General features: G+C 35.6%; 2 protein-coding genes across 2 annotated transcripts; one reads left to right on the top strand and one right to left on the bottom strand.

Moving 5' to 3' along the window:
- mrs2 (magnesium transporter MRS2) lies at nt 1–8,242 on the bottom strand. The gene is made up of 11 exons (XM_015357040.2): nt 7,537–8,242; nt 6,263–6,336; nt 5,626–5,662; nt 5,157–5,269; nt 3,993–4,166; nt 3,467–3,597; nt 3,024–3,140; nt 2,518–2,670; nt 1,707–1,824; nt 1,058–1,171; nt 1–500 (listed from the first exon to the last, which is right to left on the bottom strand). The coding sequence occupies exons 1-11, from the start codon at nt 7,736–7,738 to the stop codon at nt 384–386; spliced, it is 1,350 nt and encodes a 449-aa protein (XP_015212526.1). The 5' UTR covers nt 7,739–8,242; the 3' UTR covers nt 1–383.
- A 55-nt stretch (nt 8,243–8,297) lies between these two features.
- clptm1l (CLPTM1 like) lies at nt 8,298–20,103 on the top strand. The gene is made up of 17 exons (XM_069195148.1): nt 8,298–8,765; nt 8,975–9,069; nt 9,285–9,474; nt 10,071–10,216; nt 11,004–11,082; nt 12,395–12,512; nt 13,233–13,327; nt 14,005–14,089; nt 15,389–15,492; nt 16,298–16,363; nt 16,615–16,665; nt 17,066–17,148; nt 17,235–17,269; nt 17,360–17,415; nt 17,812–17,856; nt 18,420–18,535; nt 18,932–20,103. Exons 1-17 carry the CDS (start codon nt 8,568–8,570, stop codon nt 19,014–19,016), a joined length of 1,647 nt encoding a protein of 548 aa, XP_069051249.1. The 5' UTR covers nt 8,298–8,567; the 3' UTR covers nt 19,017–20,103.
- Nucleotides 20,104–21,309: the final 1,206 nt, after the last annotated feature.

Raw genomic sequence — 21,309 nt, 5'->3', positions numbered from 1 at the left:
TTTATTTCTGTTTCTGAAATGCCATTTATTCATATTGTCATAGAACTGTACATGATATGGTGACCTTTTAGTTTGGCTCAGTCCCACAACTTTCCAGAACAGGTCCAGAAACACAACCAAAAGCTGTGATGGGTGGGGATGGACAATTATGATAACACAAACAATATTGCAGTACAAAAGTAAAGGGCTTTTTCAAAGTTTGTAATCAGAAAAAATAAATTGAGCACTGCATACCAAGAATAAAGCAAACCCTTTGAAAGAACTATTTTGGTGTGAATGTTAAAATACTAAGGTTATTTATGAAGATTAAAGCATCTGGAGAAAAGCTGAAGAAAGCTCTGCTCTGATTAGGTAGGATTCTGACAGGATGCTTCCCCCTGTCCCTATTTTTGATTCATTAGGGGGTTTCTGCTAGGAGCAAAAGTTTCCTGTCGCAGTCCACTTTTCAGGTCCACCCCTCTCAAGCTGTTAAGGTAGCTTCTCTTCAAAACGGGTGGGATCTAGGAAAAAAAAAATAAAGAGTGGATAATGAGATCATTAAGTATCAGACAATACCCATGACTGCTCTATTTAAATATATATTTGGATGGAAACCTTCCAAAGAAATAAAAGTGAGATTTCAGTTTCCTTATTTTTCAAATATTCTATTTTGCAAGGACAGGAAGTGAGGTGCCAGCACCATAACAATATAGCACCATGCAGTCAGAGAGCCAAAAGTCACTAGAAGTTGAGTGCTATAATGATTAGATACTTCAGCACAGACCATCACATCCTGACCTAGCGTTGGTGGGCTGTGATTGGCTGTAATGTCTTCCCAGGTTAGATATTGCTGGCAGTGAACATTCTAGACAGCAAGTGACATCAAACTCATTATGAAAAATAGGCTTCATTCTCTTGATAAACAGGATGTATTGGTTCCATTCTGTGTTCTTCTTTCTTGATTTACAGCAGGTTTGACATTCATCCTAGTGTTTATGCATGAAACAGTCAAAATCACAATGGGGGAAGTGACTACAGTATCTGTACAATGTTGTGTACGTGGAAAAGAATTGCAAACCGGGGGTGGTGACGGAGCTTCAAGATGTCGGCCCAGGAATGACAGAAGACGCCTCCAGATGAGTCCGCTTCCTAAGAACATGATTCCTGTGACCAGCCAGAAGACCCTTGGATCCTGGGGACAAAAAAACAAAGTTTAAAATTCACCCTGAAAGTTTACTGTGCATAACTATGCACCACTGTTCTTCATAAGTGAATCCTGACAACAGGTTGCTTAACCCAAACAGTGCTCAGCCAACTGTATGCTCCCCTTTTGGGGGTTTGCTTTCAGCTTGCTAATGACATTACTTAGATTCAAGACAAGCAATCTCAGGACTAAAGGCCCAACCTGCACTCTGAATGGATGGAAAAGGGCATTTAATAGCTTCTGCCTCCCATGGTGAGGACAGGTTCAGAAGACCAAACATTAAATTAAAGTGAATCAGATTCAGTGACATAATGTATTAAAAGCTTCAAAAGAGAAAATTATCATCATGCAGCTTTCAGAATCATCTTGATTTAAGAAGCTATCAACAACTGGAATAGTGAAATTGGGTAAATTCCCTTTAAATTAAAACCTCTTCATTTATAACAGATAAAATACAAATAAGCTAAATTTGATCAAGTATAAAGGTACATCTGAACCTGGCTCAAGATATATTCCAACTCACCTCTTCAAATGAGGACTCCAGATTCATACCAAATGCTACTCCTACCAGTCCAAAAAGGGACAGAGAGAAAGTGCCCATGGTAAGCTGTAGGTTGAGACGCATCATGATGTTGCGATGGCTTTAAAAATATAAAGATAAACAACTTAGAATTGCTTCTGTAATAGTCTGTTGCACACAATACACAAATAATAGCTCATGTACCAGTTATTTCATTACATTGTAAAATGAACAGCAAGCCCACAAACTGTTGCAGGCCTCCAAGGGATAATGAGACGGAACGCTATAAAACATTGAAATTAAACTAAAACTTGAATGAAACAAGCAGCCAGGATAATAGATCAGTTACCCTAGCCATGCTAAAGAAGGAAGTCACAGTGCATACATCCTTGGATCATTATGGGAAAACAGCAGCATCCACACTGATGAACAGGAATTCCATATGCAAAGATTACCATTGTGTAAAAATAACCAGCAGAGGATGCTTCATCAGCATTCTTCTGTACGTTTCAGAATCCAATTTATATAGTCTTTAAAAGTCATAGTTTAAATATAGTGCATTAGGCAACTGTCCTCAAGACAGTTTACAAAAGGAGGCCTACTTGACCATTAAGCCTTTAGTAGAGATTTCAATTCAGATACAGCTACAGGCTCTTGGATGCACTGTAATTCCTCAAGTCAGGGGCTGGGACAAAAAGAGAACCATCAAATCAAGAATGGAATGATTTATCCCCTTATTTCTTGCACATGGCTGTTCAACTGCTTTAAAGACAAACGTGTATCGTTTTTATACCCATGTTTGTGAGCTACAAACCTGTCCAGGTTAATGAAGATGACGCTCTCCGAGTCATCGATGAGCACTTTTAGCTCTCGAGCCTTGTTCGCTAAGTCCTCGGCTTGTCTGTAGTAATTCTCCAGAAGCAACTCCATTTCCTCCGCGTGATCTATTCCCAAGCTGCTCTCCTCACTGCCACCAAACAAAAGGTCCCAGACTCTCATTTTACATTAAGATACTGTAGACCTTACATGCTAGCAGAATCTGAAGAGTAGAGTTGAGAAGCCTAAGAACTGCCTTGAAGATTGCCATTAATATCATTAGGATGAATCTTCCACTTAAACATAAAACAAAGTCTAGTGTTCAGTACATATTCTTATTGGCGTTTGCATTTTAGATGTAGATGTAGTCCGTAGGCCTCACAAATAAGGGAACAACATTATTTCTTGATATTTTAGGGTTCTTTTTGCTCAAAAGGCTTTGAATCTCAGAGGTGAAGAATAAGATTATGCATTTATTATTTAAATAATGGGGATTTTACATACAACACCTGAGGGTCAGTCCATTTGGTGAGGCACATCTCCTCTATTAACTCATCCTCATCCAGAATCTTCAGCAGGCTCTCCTTGAAGACTTTTATATCAGTCTCTAGCTCTGACAGGCTGTAGAAAACACAATTCTCTTAAATGACTGAATCGTTAACTTACCGATTGTAGAACAGCATTAAATCAATCTTGAAAATGCTAGGCAAGTATTGTATATGAATAGGCCAATACTGTTTTAAATAAAAATATTTTAAATCCAGCAACAATTGATTACTGGATTCCTTGATTATGGTTTAAAACAAGTAGAGGTCCAGGTACTACCATTTTCTATATACAGTTAGACATTCTATCTACAACGATTATACATATTTCCTAATGTTTCTATTGCACCCTCATTGTTTGAGAACATGTTAAAGAAACCATAAGAGGTTTATCAAACTCACTTCTTACTGTTTTGTAGCAACACATGGAGCTTACTCCTTTCAACAGACAACATTTTGGGATTAACAAGTGACTCCAGAGTTTCGAACACCTGGGGCTGTACTTCATGCAGCCTCGCTTGAAGAGTACTGACCTAAAACAAGAAAAGAGTGCATTACGGACCTACAGTAACAAAAACAAAAAATCAGATGAATAATATACAACACCATGGGACACGGAACGAAGAGGGGGGAAAAAAAAACCAAGCACTAATTAATTTCCTTTTAGGACCCCCAGTTTTGGAATGCTCAAAACTGCCATTCAACTTAATTCACCACCACAAATAAATACAAGTAAAGGAAGAGATGAAGACTACATACAATACATGCACCTCTTGAACTGAATGCTGTCATAATCCACTTCATTTTATCAACCACATACATAAATGTTAAATTTAAGATTGGATGAAAATGTTAAAAATCTTTTTAAATTGTTTGTTGAGAAGAAGCAAGACAGAATTAAGTGCAATATATATCAATATATGTTTACCCTGTGTTGAAGTATGGCTTCAATAGCTCTGAACTCAAAGGGTAAAGAATATGTAACCAGCTGTCCATCTCCTGCGAGTTGTGGGGCTAGTTCCCTGAACAGCCAGTGGTCCAGATTAACATTCCGGTAATCCAAGATGAGAAGGCACTCTGGGGTGATAACAGCTTTAAGAAACTGTCAAAACAAGCACTTTGGATTAAAAGGAACACTCTTCCCTTATTATTTTAATCAACCTATGCTGGTTTAGATTCAAGACTCTGGACTGAAGCAGTCATTCCCAAAACATTGTTGCTGGTACAAAACCAGTTTGGAGCTCTCACTACTTTTAACAACTTTTTGTTTTTAAGAAAAGGTACTTATTAAAGAAAGGATGTTTCTGTTGCATGCTTTATCCACAAATACAGTTCCTGGTACATCAGGAATCTCTAACCCCAATTCCAGAGAGCGCCAGAGCAGCAGGTTTTGTAAGTCACCACTAAATAACCATTTTCTAAAATAGAACAACTTAATTGTGACACATTAAATAGGTGATTTGGAATTTATTATGTAATTTAAATATAATTTACTGCTTAAATCAAAGTATTCCTCAGATCACAAGGAGATGAGTACCCTTAACTGAATAGGTTACTTACAAGATGCACTGATAGCCTGCAGGAGAGGTCGAACTTTCAAAATAGGTGACTTATAAAAGTAACCAAACTGGGTCTCTCCAGGACCAAGATGGGAGACTTCTGTGCTACAAACATTTCCAATTTCTATGTTCCCTTTACACCAGCCTTCATCTCCACAGAGAAACACATCCCCTACATGGTGCACAACAGAATTTGTGGATGTGACTCAACAGAATAGGTAAAACAAGATGATAGACTGAGCCCTAGTAGAACATCTTCCTTTAGAAAAAAGAGGTCAGAGTAATTAAGGAATCATTAATGCAAAATTCAAACAGCTCCCCTGAATATGGAAACATGCAAGACAGTAGCTAACAAATATACAGGGTTGATGCACAAAAAGCAGTAGCAATAAAGAATTAAAAAATAATAATATGACATCAACTCTTGGTCTGGAGCAAATGGGGAGAGGAGTAATCATGTAAATAGTTAACCTTTCCCCTTCTGATCTGGAACATGTCACATTTTATCCACCTTTGTAAAGAAATTGCTATACCTCCATTCTCAAGATGATCCGGTTGTTTCGTGTGCTTATACTGGTGAGATGTTGGAATCTCAAATCCCGAGCTTGGAGATTCAGTTCCTGGTACAATTCTGTCTTTTTTCTCTCTTTAAGGAGATGTTTTGTTTTTAGATTTCAGTTTGCAACTCGGAAAACAATTGAATTTCATGTTGGCACAGTAATAAAACGTAATCCATACAAACAATCATGGGAGTGAAATGTTTCAGAAATGTCAGAATCATGAAGGGTTTTTTACACAATGCCAACATTTTCATGAAGCATACTCTTCAAGTTAGTGTTACAGTTTTTCAGTTAAATATAAAATACATGGACCACTACATCCTAAAAGCATAACATACTTTAAATAATGTTTTAAGACAAACAATTGGTATGTCTATCAACTCTCTGTAGGTTAGGAAAACATAAAAACCTCATCATATGCACCCCGAAAGATTTTACTTACCAAAGGATGTAACATTTCCCTCTTTGTCAAATTTCACCTGTCCAATATAAAAAATAAAACACTGATACCACAGAGCAAACATAAAATATTTAGATGTGATGTATTTCATAACATTAAGAAAAAAGTAACAGGTTCTGCAAAGTTTTGACAGAGATTCTCTCTGTTCCACCACAGATAGCCCTATTCCTATTCCTTCTGCACTTGACCATAGGTTTGAAGGCCAAAATCTTTCTGCTTTAACTTCAAATGTGTTCTACTATTACAGCTCTGTGTAAAGGCAAAATCTTTTTTCCTATTCTTTTAATTGAACATAATAAACATTTTCCATCTCCATGTCTCTTTTACAGATATAAATTACATAAACTTATTTTTCCTTACTTTAAAATCTATTTGAAAACGTAATGCAAACATATCCAGGCAATCAGCCTCAAGTATTTTTTACTAGGTAAGGTAATTTAAGCCAAACCACAATATAACATTTGATATTTTGAACATTACCAATTCATTTGATGTGGCTGCTGGCTCATTTAATTGAAGATCAGATCTTCAAAAGAACATTAGGACTTGGTAAGCACTTTTAAACCGTCAGGAGAATCGCCAGTATGGTAAGGGGGCATGTAAAGAAAATGCTGCTTACCACTGCAAACACAGGAACCACACTGGCCAGAGCAGTTTGAGATGCATCTGTTATTTTCCTACACCAGAAAAATGCTGCAAGAAACACACAGTCATTCAGTTCAAGTTTCTTCAAGTTCCAAGCAAAAATCCATCCATTTGTTAGATGGATCCAATTCAGGGCCGCAGGGGAACCAGTGCCTATCTCAGCAGCCAAAGGATGCCAGTCCATCACAGGGCATGCACAGATAAAGACACACTGCTGCCTTGTAGCACAGGGGCCCTGGGTTCAATGTACACCTGAGGCACTATCTGTGTAGAGTTTGTATGTTCCCAGCCTCATATGGCTTCTGGGAAAATTGACCCAAGTGTGACTGTATGCCTGTCTGTCTGTGTCTGCCCTGCAGTGGACTGGCGTCCTGTCCAGGATCGACCTTGTCTTGCGCCTGTTGCTTGGCAGGAGATAAGCTCTGGCTCCCTCGCGACTCTGAATTGGATGAAGTGGTTAAAAAATGGATGTATGGACTAATGGAATAAAATCTTTATTTGGAAATAGACCCGTGCTGTACATTTTCTCCATTTCGTATCCAAGCATACACATCTGAACAAAACATTTAAGAATAATTATACAGATAATTTCATACAGGTATGTCCCTCACAAGAAATATCTACCCCAGATTCATGATTTTGACATTTGAGAAGGATGAAGTCTGTGAAATGCCTTTGGAGGATTCACAACTTATTCGACTCCAAATTATATGGAAAACAATAAGCCATAAAAGAGAGCATAACCTTGCTATAGTTGTCCTACACAAAGTTTGCAAATACCTGTTATATTCATAAAGTGGGAGTTATAGGATCTTAAGGCCTGGGTTACCCCTGTATAGCGGTATTAAAGCATCCCTGTTTTAAGATAGGGGTCTCAAATTCGATTACAGGTGACCCTGGTATCAAAGGCTTTTGTTCCAACCTTAAACAAACAATAACTTTTTTTTCCTAGACTAATCTTGATCGTGGATTTTAAATAACAGTTTTACATTGATTACAAAAAATATTCACTTTAGTAAAGTGATCTTTAAGTTCCCTATAACACACCTTGTTGCCTGGTTAAAAGCATAACAATTATGAAGTTAAAAAGTAAGTTTGAGCACCTTAAGGTATAGGTTTTATACTGAAAAAACAACAACAAAACCTGATACTAAGAAAGGTTTTTGATTAAATACATTAAAGGATCAATTGCTTTATCACCATGCAACTCACACTGAATGCATTGGGAAATAAACTAGATCTACGTACAATTCCTTCTTGGCTTCTGAAGCAGCGTGCGGACGTGACCAGCCGTCCTCCATGAATATGAATGCTGTGCGGACAGAGGTCTGCTAGGGACACTTTTGCACATTAAGCAGTGTGAAGAAATAAAAACAGGAGGAAAAACCGGTTTGAACTTCAATGTCCTGCACAGGCTTGTCCCCACAAGCACTCTAAAACAGACCTCCATCGCTTCAGGTGGGGTCAACCTGAGTTTGGGGAAAAAGTTACAGTCTCATCATTATGATGGAGAAAGTTTTTTTTCTGTTTTGCACAAATGCAGGAGACCAATTCCTCTTGACCGTCCACGGGTGAAGACAATTCTGGTACAGCTACACCCGCTTGCGACGAAAACCTCAATCCAACTGTGCCAGACGTAGGCCTAACCTATAACATAATAAAAACGATCATTAAAAATGTGGCAAAGTGTACTATTAGCTGTGTGGAGTACTGCTCTGAAATAGCCCTTCAAATGTCCACGTTACTCCGTCACAAGCAGAAGCGTGATAACTCCTGCCTAATAATTTAAACTAAAATTAAAACCCTATGCAAGCCCAGCTCCTGCTCCTTCTTCGATGCGAAAATCAAACGTTTAAATAAAAAAAAACGGACGACTTCTTAACAAAAAGCCAAAAGTTATTTAAGTGCATGTGCAACAGCTATTTCGTGCTTCCTTCTGCCAGAGACCATCATGCATGCTTAGATGGCAGAGTTGAAATGACTACTTCCTGTAACGACATCCACCAGGAAATGTACAGATCGCGGAAAGAGTGCATCCGAGTCCCATGCTTAGTGGCAGCAGTACAGTAGACCCGGTAGATTTTATGGAAAGCCCTTAATAACTGGGGTTTGATACCACTTTTTATGGAGAGAAAACTGGTATACTTGTGAATGGCTCTGTCCTTTAAAAAAAAATGGAATGACTATAAAATAAAACATATCAGTTTTCTTTCTACCGTGGGCGCTGCAGTTGTCGTTGAAATATACTGTGTATCGATATTCAGTTAATAGGCGTATACATGTTCTCTGCATGCTATTCCAAAACCAACGGTATGTTTCAAAAAACGTCTTTCACAACCCTGATCGTCGGGGTTTTCGTGGTGTATGTGCTGCACACTTGCTGGGTGATGTATGGAATCGTTTACACCAAACCTTGTGAAAAAATTCAAAACGAAAACTGTATTACGTCTTATCTGGCAGAGAAACCCCGACTACAGGTAAGCACAACGTTTATTTTAGCAGGCGCTATGCAGTTGAACTGAATGCAATTACTCCGTAATTGTGATTTGATATCACACGGAATCTATTACAATAAAACATACCTTCTGTTCCTTTTACCTTTGCTTAATCCGTGTAATGTGTTCATATATATGAATACAATTCATAAACTTGAAAATCTGATTTCAAGTTGTTGTTTTTAAAACAGCTCAGCATTTACACATCTTTAAAGCCTACTGGTGATGGCAACCAAAACCTCATCTTTAGCATGGAAGACTTTGAGGTATTCTCTAAGTTTGAGAGGTAAGCTGTTTACATCACATTGTGGACTGTTAAATACACAAAATGTAAAAAGCTATGGTAGCATGTATAAGGTAAGGTAAAGATATAGATATATAGATGTATCTTTGTCCTGAATAAATATAGTTTTGGGCAATTTAAAATGTGTGGAGGGCTGTACTTCCGAGTTTCAAGTAACCTCAAGATCCTTGGGTAATCCTGTTTTCTATTTTGTGAAGGAAAATAAATGTTTCCATTCCGAAGAAGACTAGGAACAATGGGACCTTGTACGCATTTGTGTTCGTCCACAAAGCTGGGGTTTCTCCTTGGCATGATAGCAAGCAGGTCCATCACATCGCTCAGGTGACCACGTACATGGTGCCCAAACCCCAAGAGATCAACCTCATCATTGGGGAGGACACCTCACAGGTAGATAGACATATTGAACCTTGCATGCATGAATATTTTAAATTAAGATTACTTAGTTCTAGATGCATAATATATTGCATAGGATGGCAGCAGGTTGTAACAAAATGGCATCCTTTATCTGGATTACATTCCCCCATAACTTTAGGGGAAATGTGGTGTAGACAAGAGCTGCCATTTTGTTAGAACCTGTTGCCATCTTCCAGTTGATTTAAAAAATACCCTTGATTTAGCAGTGAAAGAATTTTCATCCTCTTTCATCCTCATGAAGATGCCATACAATAAAAGGTAACATGCTGGGAAAAAAATACCTTTATGCTGTATACTGTACATGTACTAAATATACATTTTAACTATGTCCAGATTCAAGACATATTATTTTAGATTATACCAAATTCCTGTGGACTGTACACAGAGGATTACTTCTGACAAAATAGTTAATAGTAAAAGGGACAAATATACAAGTTAGTTATATTACCCAGCCCTGTATAGGTCAACAGTACATGACAGTGGTGAGGAATCATATCTACCGCTCAGTGAACTGTTGATTAAAGTTTTGTTCTGTTTTTGAAAATCCTTCTCTTTTTGTTTGTAAATAGCAGTCAGAACCACAAAAAAAGACTAACGGCTTGCAAGATAGGCCAGTTTCGCACTGGAGGTCTCGGCTCACTCTTAACGTATTGTCAGAGGACTTCGCCTTCGACAGAGAAGCTCTTCCAAGTGATGTGCATCGCTACATGAGAGTGTAGGTTACTGCAGGCAAATTCATTCTACATCTGCTGGCTGGAAAAAGTCAGACTAAGTGAAACGTCAGCACCTAGTGAAAATGTTTTTGTTTTACATTTCTGGGTGATTTAATGTCTGTTTTTGATATAAAGTATATTTTTTGTTCTGTTAGAAAAGAAGGCTTTTAGACACAGTATCTAGCAATCTAACTTATTTGAACAGAAATTAATTCTTGTTGACATTAGTGTATTATCAAAAACTGAAATATTGTCAGCCTTGAAAAACAACAATAATTAAAACTACAATACTAGAATCTATGATGTATGAACTATGGACTTAGTTTTCATGATTTTAAATGTTTTTCTAATTCTGAATCAAGAAACAAATTCTGTTGCAGATAAGCTGAAATACACTACTTAGGCTATGGTTTAGCCTACAAAGAAATTAACGTTTTTCAAAGATTATCTGTTTCGACATGCCAGTCTTTGATAAGGGCAAATAACATGACATTTTTATACTTTGTTTACCAAAGAAAATAATCAGACAGATAAACATAATTGTAAGGTGAATAGTACCAGTGACTCCAGAATATAAAACTGTAACTTGCTAATCTTAAGTATCATTTATGTGAGTAAAAAGACTTCTATCAACATGGATATTGCAAATGTTACAAACAGGAAAAAAGTGTTCTTCTGATTAGGGAAACAGCATAACCACACCAGAAAAATGAAATCTGTTTGACCAGAAGAAGAGTCTAGACAAGAAGAATCACTGATAACCACTTTATACATTCTTGTGTTTTGCAGAATTCAGTATGGAAAGAGAATGTTGTATCTTCCCATATTGTTTATTGATGAACTGAGCAATCGGGTGAAGGATTTAATGGTATGTACTATGTGAAATTAATGCTAAAATGTTTTCTGACTCTGTCGATAGGGATGTTGGTAATATTGAAATTGCTTATTGCCTGAATTATTGCTTTTTGTGAGCTTTTTTAATTCATTTAAAAGGTTTCAGAAAATGATCTGTACTAGAAAACACTAAATCCAATTACCCCGGCCATCATTTTTTTGTTTCTATGGCACAGGATCCTAGGATTGATGTAAGGTTCTAAATTCCTAATTCAAAGGGCTTTATTTGCATGACTAATTAATTGCAGTGTTGCAAAAGCAGATAACCATTAATACAACATTTATATACATTTACAGTATAAACATTATTGGATATTTAAATGCACCACATAAAATATTTTTGTGAGACATACTCACTATCTGTCTGTGACATGAGATCATATATAGGGCTTTAGTTTTATTGAGTTTCTTCCCCCATTAGGATTGGAAGCGATTCTGATTTTTGCAGTTGTGGGGATTCTGGGATTAGGATTGTTATTAGTGAAGAATCCTTGTCTAATCCCAGAGTATTTCTCATAGTGCTGCAGAAAGTGCATCTCAGTCTCTGCTTCTCCCTGCTGGCAGTGGGAGCACATTCTGTCCTCTCTGGGCAGCCAGGTTTGTCTGTGTTGCCCAGAATCTATGGACAGGCTGTGGTCACATAGCCTATATTTCATCAGGTTTGCTCTCTCTTAATTTATTCAGATACTCAGCTAGTGCGTTTTGTCTTTTAGAGTGATGTAGCATGTAGTTGTTTTGTGTTTGTGTGTTCCAAAGGGCAAGGTAGTGTTGTTTAGTTTGTGCTGTGATTGAACAATACAACACCTTCCTTATCTGAAGATCTTTACACTGAAAGAAACAATTAGGACTTCAAATGATCCTGATCAGACAAGATAATTGGGGGCTGGCTACCAATTATTTGTTTTTATCTAATGGAGTGTTTTAAAGGTGCTGCTTAGAGATTGGTGGATCTGGTCAGAGAGGCACTATCCATCAATCCACAGGCAATTTATTGTTAAACTTCTGTCTTGCTAGCCTTAATCAGCTCTGAAAGACCCTCTATGCTAAACTGTACTGAAAGACCTCAGAGAAGAGATGGCAGATGCACATATAAATGCAGTCTCTAGAAAAATGTAATTGTATTGTATTTTGATAAGTTGGCAAGTTACCCCACAATTGTAACCTGATTTGTATTCCCAGGTACTATAAATTCTCTAGCATTAAAAAAGAGATCATTTGGGAATGATCTGATACTTAAAAAAGAAAAATTCTGGCTCTATTAACAAAATAAAATGCTTTAATTACAGGTGATAAACAGTTCAACAACTGAGCTGCCACTCACAATTTCCTATGATACGATTTCCCTTGGAAAACTTCGTTTCTGGATTCACATGCAGGATGCTGTTTACTCCTTACAGCAGTTTGGTATGTTAATCGAATGCATCTTATTGTTTAAGCTTGCACGTCAGTACTTAAGTATAAACAGATATAAGGATCCTCATAGATTTCTGTAACATTACAACTTGTATTTTAGCAAGCCTGTGTTGGTTTTGATGTGTTAAGAATGGCACAATTCTAAAGTAAACCTCTATTAAATTGTGATTCTTAATTTTTAAAAGAGACATGGGAAAAATTCAATTTATTTCATTTTTGCTGCTGTTTTCTGTAGATGATGTTTGGAGTCTACAGGTCTATCAGTTGAACTGTGCTCCATGCCGCAGAAAGAGAAATATAAACCCCAGATCAATGCCGTTTTCAATACAGGGAGTTTTTAATTACGATCTGGCCTGATTTTGTAGATTGAACTTTTGATTTTCCTTGTGGTAGATTTTTCACAGTTGTCTTGGAGGCAGATACCCTTTTTGAGATATTTAATTCAATCATGTATGGTCAGCTTTATTCCTTCCTTATGGTTTGAAAAGTAACCATTTGCCATCTTTACTGTTTTTTATTGAGAGCATGTGACCCATTCTTTGACTGTCCATGATTTTATATACCCGAAGAATAAAAATAGTGTTAAAAACGTTTTCTATAAAGAATTAGCAGAGATCCTAGATATTTTTTTTGTTTCACATATATACTGTAGAAATCAATCATCACTCAAAGTGCTCTATGTTTTTTACAATGTGGTTTAATTTCTTTAAGGCTTCACAGAAAAGGATGCAGATGAAATTAAAGGAATCTTTGTGGACACCAACTTGTACTTCTTAGCTCTGACCTTTTTTGTGGCAGCATTTCATGTAAGTCTTTACGATTGTCCTACTGTACAATGTGCCAAATGACAATTTGGTTTGTTTTGACTTAGGTTTTGTTTACATCCCGTAGAAATGGGAACGTTATGATAAATAACTTTCTAATCATCTTTCTCACAATTTTTCTTTATTTTCTGTTTTTTGAACGATGTCTTAAGTATCAATTAACCAAATTTTAAAATTATTTTTATTCTAAAAAAGGATCAGAATATTTTATCTGTTGGATGTTAATTGAAAAGGATTGGAGACATGTTAAGGATATTTTAGTTCCCTGAGTTTATATGCTTTATTCACACACAGGGTAAAACCACTATTTTTGTTTAGATTTTAATTTTTTAAATACTATTTCCTTGTACTGTTGGAAGTTAAATTAGTTGTAATTTGAGAAATAAGAAAGAAATTTGTGGGTAAACATCCTGAGTAAGCAAAGATGTGCAGAATGCATGAAAATCCACTGCAATTTCTGTGTTGTCTTCAAGTCGGTAGAAGAAACTAATAAACTAGTAGAGTTTTGGTAGCAGCTTGTTTTGTCTTTGTTTTTGGATGTATTCAAAGGAAAAATGCAGGAGAGGTAATGTGTGGTATGTACTGCATGAGAATGTTAGAATTCACAAAAGCTTCTAAATGTGCCCTTTTTAATTTGGTTATGCTTGGCTACCTTACAGCTTCTGTTTGACTTCCTCGCCTTTAAAAATGATATCAGCTTTTGGAAGAAGAAAAAGAGCATGGTGGGAATGTCAAGTAAAGCAGGTAAAATACAGCTATTCTTACTGTTCAATAGCACAAGTCTCTTGGTAATACTGACTAAGACCTTGATTACATCATAAGTTTCAGCCACCAGGCAGTTCCAAGTAAATGTTTTTATTTCAGGTGAGGCCTTTCCTTCATGCCTGAGAATTGCCTGCTTCTTGGCTTGGGCCCTATGTTGATCATTTTTGCCCCTTGTTAATCAGAATTTCTATTGTTTTCTCCAAGGCCTGGTGGTATGCTACTAATTCTACTTAGACGACAACAAAAGTTGTTATTCTCATGTCATTAACTGAACTCTTCCAGCATTCTGTTAAGAGAAGGGTAATACCCATGACTGGAAAATTGCTACTGTAGTGCTTTTCCATAATAAAGAGTGACAAATCCATACCAAGTAATTACAGACGAATCATTCTTACTTCGGTTACACGTAGAGGTTGTGAAAAATAAAAATTGGGTCTAAATTAAGGATCATCTGTCTGGCAGTAGGATTCTAAGGGATATTCAAATGGATTAAGAAATGGTACAGTAGATCTTGCATGACTAACATGTTTGTCATAAGATTACATTTTCAAATTGAAAGTGATAGATATTAAAGCAATGTCTTTGGATTGAGAACTGGTTAATTGTTAGAAAACAGAGTAAAAAGTTTTAATAATGACCAAATTGGCATTTAGGACCACTGCTTTTCCTACATTTTTTTTCCTGGGGCTTTGGAATCAGTCTAGAGAAAAGCAGCTAGATTCTTTACTGTGCTCAATAATCAGAGAAGTTTATAAGAAAATATACTTGATAATTCTCAAAGGCACCGAAGATGTCGGTCCTATGGACGTTTTTTGAACACACCAGAAGACTCAAGTAAAAACAACAGGGAATGCCCTAACAGGGAATGCCTGGAAGAGATCCTCAGATCAATTCGTAGATGGCAACCAAATGATTATATGCTTTGAAAGACTAACTCTCATTTGTAAATTTTCATGTTCCTATTCTCTCCTTGTAGATTACATGTATATCTCATTTCTTTTCTTAAATCCCAGGTTGTGTTAATGAAACATAAACTAATGTTCAATACTTTTTTAACCATCAAACCTATAATATTAGCATGCAGAATTAACTGGAAACTGTTCAGTTTGTAAACTTCGAATTATTTTATACTTTCTGAAATGTGTAGACAATTTTGGAGCACATGAATTAATTTTTAAATATATTTATATTTGAAATTGTCCACTTCCCTTCAAAGTTAGTAAATGCAGATGTTTACATGGTGTTCCTGTAGTCATTTTTTCTGTTTTTTATGTCAAGTGTTATGGAGGTGTTTCAGCACTATTGTCATCTTCCTGTACTTGTTGGATGAGCAAACGAGTTTGTTAGTTCTTATACCGGCTGGGATTGGCTCTATTATAGAGGTATGTTGAAATGGTTTTTAACATAAATGAATATAAGTATTCTTAACCTTTTTGATGTTATTTCTAATGGTCAGTTGTACATCAACTATTTGGACCATTTTCCATTTAGACTCCTGAAGCTATAATCAATTGATTGATGTCATTTTTCTGACTGCCCTCACTTCATACAAGAACTCAATTTTACTTTTATAAATTTTAACCTGAGGTATCCTAACTGAACTTGGAGACATTATGAAAGTTAAAGGATGTCTATAATTGGGATAGTGGGCTCAGATGACTTTTCATTGCTTAGGATAGACTTTAAAGGTCACTTAACAACCTTATGGGACATAATTGTAAATAATGCTCTCCATTTCCATATCCATTTCTGCATTTGTAAAATGTTTTGACGAGTCAAGCATGTGATGTCTTTTTGGAATTAACAACTTAATCAGCACCTCTGCTCTGGGGTACGGTGCCTCAGTATTATCCCTTTCTGGTGTAGTTATTGTAACAGTGGAAAAATGTCCCCTTTATTTTAATCAATTGTATTTTTATATTATGCATTTCATGTTGCAATTCATACAATTCCGTTTGAAAATACAACTGTATGTAGTTCATTGGTATCTGCTTTAGTGGCAACTAGGATCCAAGTAACCTAGTAAACAAACTATCAATGTAACATGGATCCAAAACTTAACCAAATGAAAGTGATCTTAAGATACAGCATACCTGCGATGTGTGACATCCAGCTCTTAAGATGTTCTATATATGTACAAATATATAAATTATGTTCATAAGTAAATGTTTAACATTTACCTTCTAGATCTGGAAAGTAAAGAAAGCATTTAAAATACACGTCCTGTGGAAAGGCTTAAAACCAACATTCCAGGTGGGTTCTGTTTATATAGTTTACTGTTATAAGGAATGTGTTATTCTAGTTTATTGTGTACACTTTGTAAACTGAGTTTATAGTGTCTTTTGTTAACAATATTTATGTAGCTAAAAATAATCTATAATGTTGTATTGTTTAGCATTTATTTTTCTTCAGGCCTTTGAATTGTATATGTTGATGTTCATGAAGTAGAGGGAAATTTAAACACTTTCCAGCTCTGCAATGAACACGTTTTCTTTTCTTACCAGTTTGGGAAATCCGATGAATCAGAGCGAAAGACTGAGGAATATGACACCCAGGTAAGATTGCCTAATTTCATGTTGACAACTTTTACCCTCAATATAAAATGTGTTATGTGTATGCCTTCTATATAAACACAGTGATGTATATATATACAGTATTTACCATGCTTTAACAAGGTTTCTAGTACAACATTCAGATTTATCATTGTATACTGTACAAATTGCAGCTGTAGCAGAGACTCATTTGTAAAGTTCAATGTGAGATTTCCTTTAACTGTAGGGAGTTGGCAAAACTAATCTCCTCTTCCTCTGCACACTTAAAACAGCTTTAGAATTCAGAAAAGCCAGAAAAAAAATATTTTAATAAAATAGAACCTATTTAATAGAGACCAAGCATAAAGCACCTTTTAATGTCGAATGGAATACGACAAGTACAAATTTCACATTCTTTCTTCAGGCAATGAAATATTTATCCTACTTGCTGTATCCTTTGTGTATTGGAGGAGCTGTTTACTCTTTGATCTATGTGAAATATAAAAGGTAAGGGGATGCATCTTAATTTTTTTGTAATTCCATAATTTATTTTTGATATTTTTAATCTTATGGTTTTTATTTTGTTTTTACAGTTGGTACTCATGGCTGATCAACAGTCTTGTCAATGGTAAGTTCTGTTCAGCATCATGCCTAAGTCAGTCACTGTGATTAATTAAGGTATTTAACATTTATACTACTTTTCTTTGTATTTTGGCAGGGGTTTATGCATTTGGATTCCTGTTCATGCTACCTCAACTTTTTGTAAATTATAAGGTTAGTATTTACAAAAACCCTTTAGTATTCCATTTATAAGCAGTACGTTTTCCTTGCTGAAAAATTACAGACCTAGATTGGGACGAAACACTGAAAACAAGAAAGACTTATGTGTGTCTCATTCGTTTTCGCTGTGTAACGTTAAGTGTATTTAAGCAAGATGTTAGTAGTTTCATTTGTGTTTCATTAGTCTTGCTTTCAGTTGAATTTCACTTTGCATACCTTGAGGTGTCCTCCTGCTGGAATTTGTCATTTTTATTTCTTCTGCTTAAACATCTTTTTACATAAATGTGAGAAAGTTCCAAAAATGTGCTTAATTCCAATTTAAAAGGAATTGTGATAAAAACTTTGGTTTGTGACTTTAAAGTCTATGTTTAACTTTCTTTCTGTTTTCAGTTAAAATCGGTGGCACATTTGCCATGGAAGGCATTCATGTACAAAGTGAGTTAATTTTATAGCTGGTAGAATTTTAAAACTGTTTTTGATGATAAATATTCTCTTAAGAATCTTGGTAGTTGGTTAAGAATCTTATTTTCACATGAACACTTAAGTTATCTGTAAAAGGTAAAAATGAGTAAAAGTTAGAAGTTATAAAGGTGTTTATTTTCAGTTTTTAAAAGAAAATCTTGTAAATGCTCCCCACAAAGTTGAAATTTTGAATTGTTATTTGCGTTATTTTACTGTTATAACTATCATACTAACATGGGAGGGATGAGGACTGTGCTGTTTCTTCTGAAATGTCATGTTGATGAAGGTCAGATTGTGCCTACAGGACAGTTAGCATCAGTCGAAGGAGTGACGTAGTTCTCACTGACAATACTGCAATTACTGTTACTGAACGGCAAGCACAGGTCCAGAAAATTGTAATGGCGTTCAATAAAGAAATCCAAACACTAAACTGATAGAAGGGATCAGTTTAATGGCAATGAAAATGGGAAAGAGAATGTGCTCAGTCTTCTGCTGATGGTAATTACAGGACACCTCCTACCTTTCTGTTTTTCCAGGCATTCAACACCTTCATTGACGATGTGTTTGCTTTCATTATTACCATGCCAACATCCCACCGGCTTGCCTGCTTCAGAGACGATGTGGTATTCCTTATCTATCTTTATCAAAGATGGTAAGCTATCCAGAAAGTGTTCACTAAGATATTTTAGTTTTTAGTTCTTAAAATGAAATGTAAAGGTTTAGCATTTTGTGACCTTACAAAAACAATTCATAGTTACATTAAAACTGTTTTAATCTAGGTATTAAACAGTACACCATGTGTTGATTACCCTTTAACAGTCACACATTGAATTATAGTTTAGAGAAATTGGTTACGATTATTTTTTCAAAAATGAATGTAAAAATGTCCTGAATATATACAAACCACCTGGTTGAGGAGACAGATAAATGTTTTCTCGAGATACTGTCCTGATGGAGAATGCAGTAACAGAATATGTTGTTGTGTACCTTTTACATTATTTATTTATGTTATATATTTATTTATGTTATTTATTTTTGTTTTTTGCAGGCTTTACCCTGTGGATAAAAGTCGAATCAATGAATACGGTGTCTCTTATGATGAAAAACCTAAAGGAAAGCCACATAAAGACTAAACATTCTCTGAAAATTGGGTTGAACTCCCTGGCCTTGATGCCTCACATGTATATGCAATGGTAGAACGTGTTTCTAAATCAAAGTGCAGGTTAACTACTGCAGTGTTGCTGACATTTCCAGTAATGTGCCTGTTGGGAAGGATGGGGCTGCATCCCATAATGCACGTGTTTCTCTAACTAGTGGCCTACCTGTAACTCAAGAGATGCTATCGATAGCCAAAGCCTATAGAGAAGCATGAAGTTAATCCTGCCTGCTCATCTCCCCCTAGCATGAGGTGCATTAGGCAAGCTTCTATAGACCTTTCAGGGATATTAAATTCACTCGATCTGGAAAATCATAAAGGTTAATATACAGCAGCAGGTATTGCACAAAAAAGAAACATATTCTACTCATTCTTTACCTTTTCACTTCACATAGTATTTGAAATTAATTGGTGCCAAAACCTTCGTAAAGAATATTTTTGTTTGGGTGGGAAAAATTAAAGGTCAAATTGCTACCCAATTGAAATGCTTCAGGAATAAATACTTTATTTTCCATTATTTTATTGTGTACAAAACAGGAAAACTGTTTCAAGACCAAAAAAAAAACCACAACAATTGCTACTTATTTATGTCAGTAAAACAATCAAGGCAACATGTTTGTTTACCATTCTGGACATGAAGTTAGATGGAGATGCATTTTAACATTTAACAGTGTTTCAGATCTCTGTTCTAGAATATTGTATTTTGGAAGGCTGGTAAGGGAACAATGTTTTTTTCTTTTGGGTAGCAATTGTTTATCTTTATAGGATCTTTTTTCATTTTTCATTTTAAATTGATCTTAATAATACATTTTTTAAGTTCTCACCATTACCAATAGTTAATTACCACAATGTTGTAACAGTACTTATTTCACCATGTGGGCTACTATTAAAAAAGATCCAATGACGTGAATGATAATTGATGTCTGATCATGTCTGGGAACAGATTGTGCTGCACTGGACCTGACTTGAATAATTTCAAGATGTATCTATGATTCATATCAATTTTTTGCTTGTCATTTTTTCTCTATTGTCCTTTTCATTAAAAAAATGAAATTTGCTTTAAATATGGCAGGGGGTTGTTTTTAATTTATCATGTTTTACAGTGTTTTGGAATTGCTATTGAACTGCATCTTCAGTAATATTGCTGAGTACAAGTTCCCAACTCCCACAATCTTATGAATAAAAACATCCCTCTTCTTTTTAGTCTTATTTGGAAATTTTAAAGGCTTCCTATTCGTTTCCACTAGTGTCTTGTGTTTTCTGTTTCATTATTTATCTTAAATAGGTTCATGGTTGGACTCACTAAAAGATTGAATTCATTTAAGGTTAGCTTAGAACATGAATCTGAAACACAGTTCTTGGAGGGCCTAGTGTCCTTTTGTTCCAACTTGAGCGATAAATTACAAATAACATCTATTTTCATTGCTATAGATGGAATATTTAAGGTCTTTTACAGCAGGTTTTACAGTAGTAATTTTGTTAAAGGTACAGTTACTTCACAAACACATTAAAGCCTTTTATAAGTATTACTAAGTATTACAATTTGTAGATACTGTAAATAAACCAACTATGAAACACCTCAGGTGGAACCATAACTAGAAAGCACCAGGCCTTCCAGTCTGAGTCTCAAATCCCTGGGTTAGGACATTAAACTAAGGAATATCGTTCGGCCACAGTGAATTCAGATGTATAGTATACACGGTAAATTAAAATTAAAGCAAGAATTTTTTTCAAATACTTGTAGTATTGACAGGAAAACAGCACAGAAATCACTCAAACGTGAAATTAACAGATAAAAATAAACTTTTTAAGCACCAAAGCATTTTTTCAAGTTCTTACTGTATGTCTTATTGGTGAACTCTTTCCATAAATGATTATTGTACATGAGTACCGCAGTTTTATAAATCAAAAAGACGTTATTGTCCATAATCACTGAATTCTAGGGATGACTATTAATTTTGAATGTCAATTATCAGAAGAGCTGAATAAAAAGGTGCATTTTTTATGTCAATGCATTCGTCTGAATTGTTTTTAATGCACAAGATTTCTATTTACACATTCGGGTGCATCATTATTAAGCATAAATTCTACAGTGTAGCAGCAATTTCCCCAAACTGCTGTTCCATATATTCGGAATCAGGTGAGTATACAATAAAATCAGAACGAAATCTATTTAATCGGTCTACCAAAACGTGCGCCGCTTTTGTAAGTGGTTATACGGCAGATGTCAATGTCGGTGTCTGCAGGCCGGTTCCTATGTTGACCAATTA

Source organism: Lepisosteus oculatus, chromosome 10 (genome assembly GCF_040954835.1).
Source record: "Lepisosteus oculatus isolate fLepOcu1 chromosome 10, fLepOcu1.hap2, whole genome shotgun sequence".
NCBI lineage: Eukaryota > Metazoa > Chordata > Actinopteri > Semionotiformes > Lepisosteidae > Lepisosteus > Lepisosteus oculatus.
Note: the sequence above shows the minus strand (reverse complement) of the source record. Positions and strands in the feature narration are given on the sequence as shown.

Coding starts and splice junctions, on each gene's coding strand:
- mrs2 (XM_015357040.2), bottom strand. CDS start 7,738: ATGGAGGTCTGTTTTAGAGTGCTTGTGGGGACAAGCCTGTGCAGGACA. Junction 3,141..3,466: donor TTGCTACAAAACAGTAAGAA/GTGAGTTTGATA, acceptor TGTTTTCTACAG/CCTGTCAGAGCTAGAGACTG. Junction 2,671..3,023: donor TGGACTGACCCTCAGGTGTT/GTATGTAAAATC, acceptor GTTTGGTGGCAG/TGAGGAGAGCAGCTTGGGAA.
- clptm1l (XM_069195148.1), top strand. CDS start 8,568: ATGTTCTCTGCATGCTATTCCAAAACCAACGGTATGTTTCAAAAAACG. Junction 11,083..12,394: donor ATCGGGTGAAGGATTTAATG/GTATGTACTATG, acceptor CTTTAATTACAG/GTGATAAACAGTTCAACAAC. Junction 13,328..14,004: donor TTTTTGTGGCAGCATTTCAT/GTAAGTCTTTAC, acceptor GCTACCTTACAG/CTTCTGTTTGACTTCCTCGC.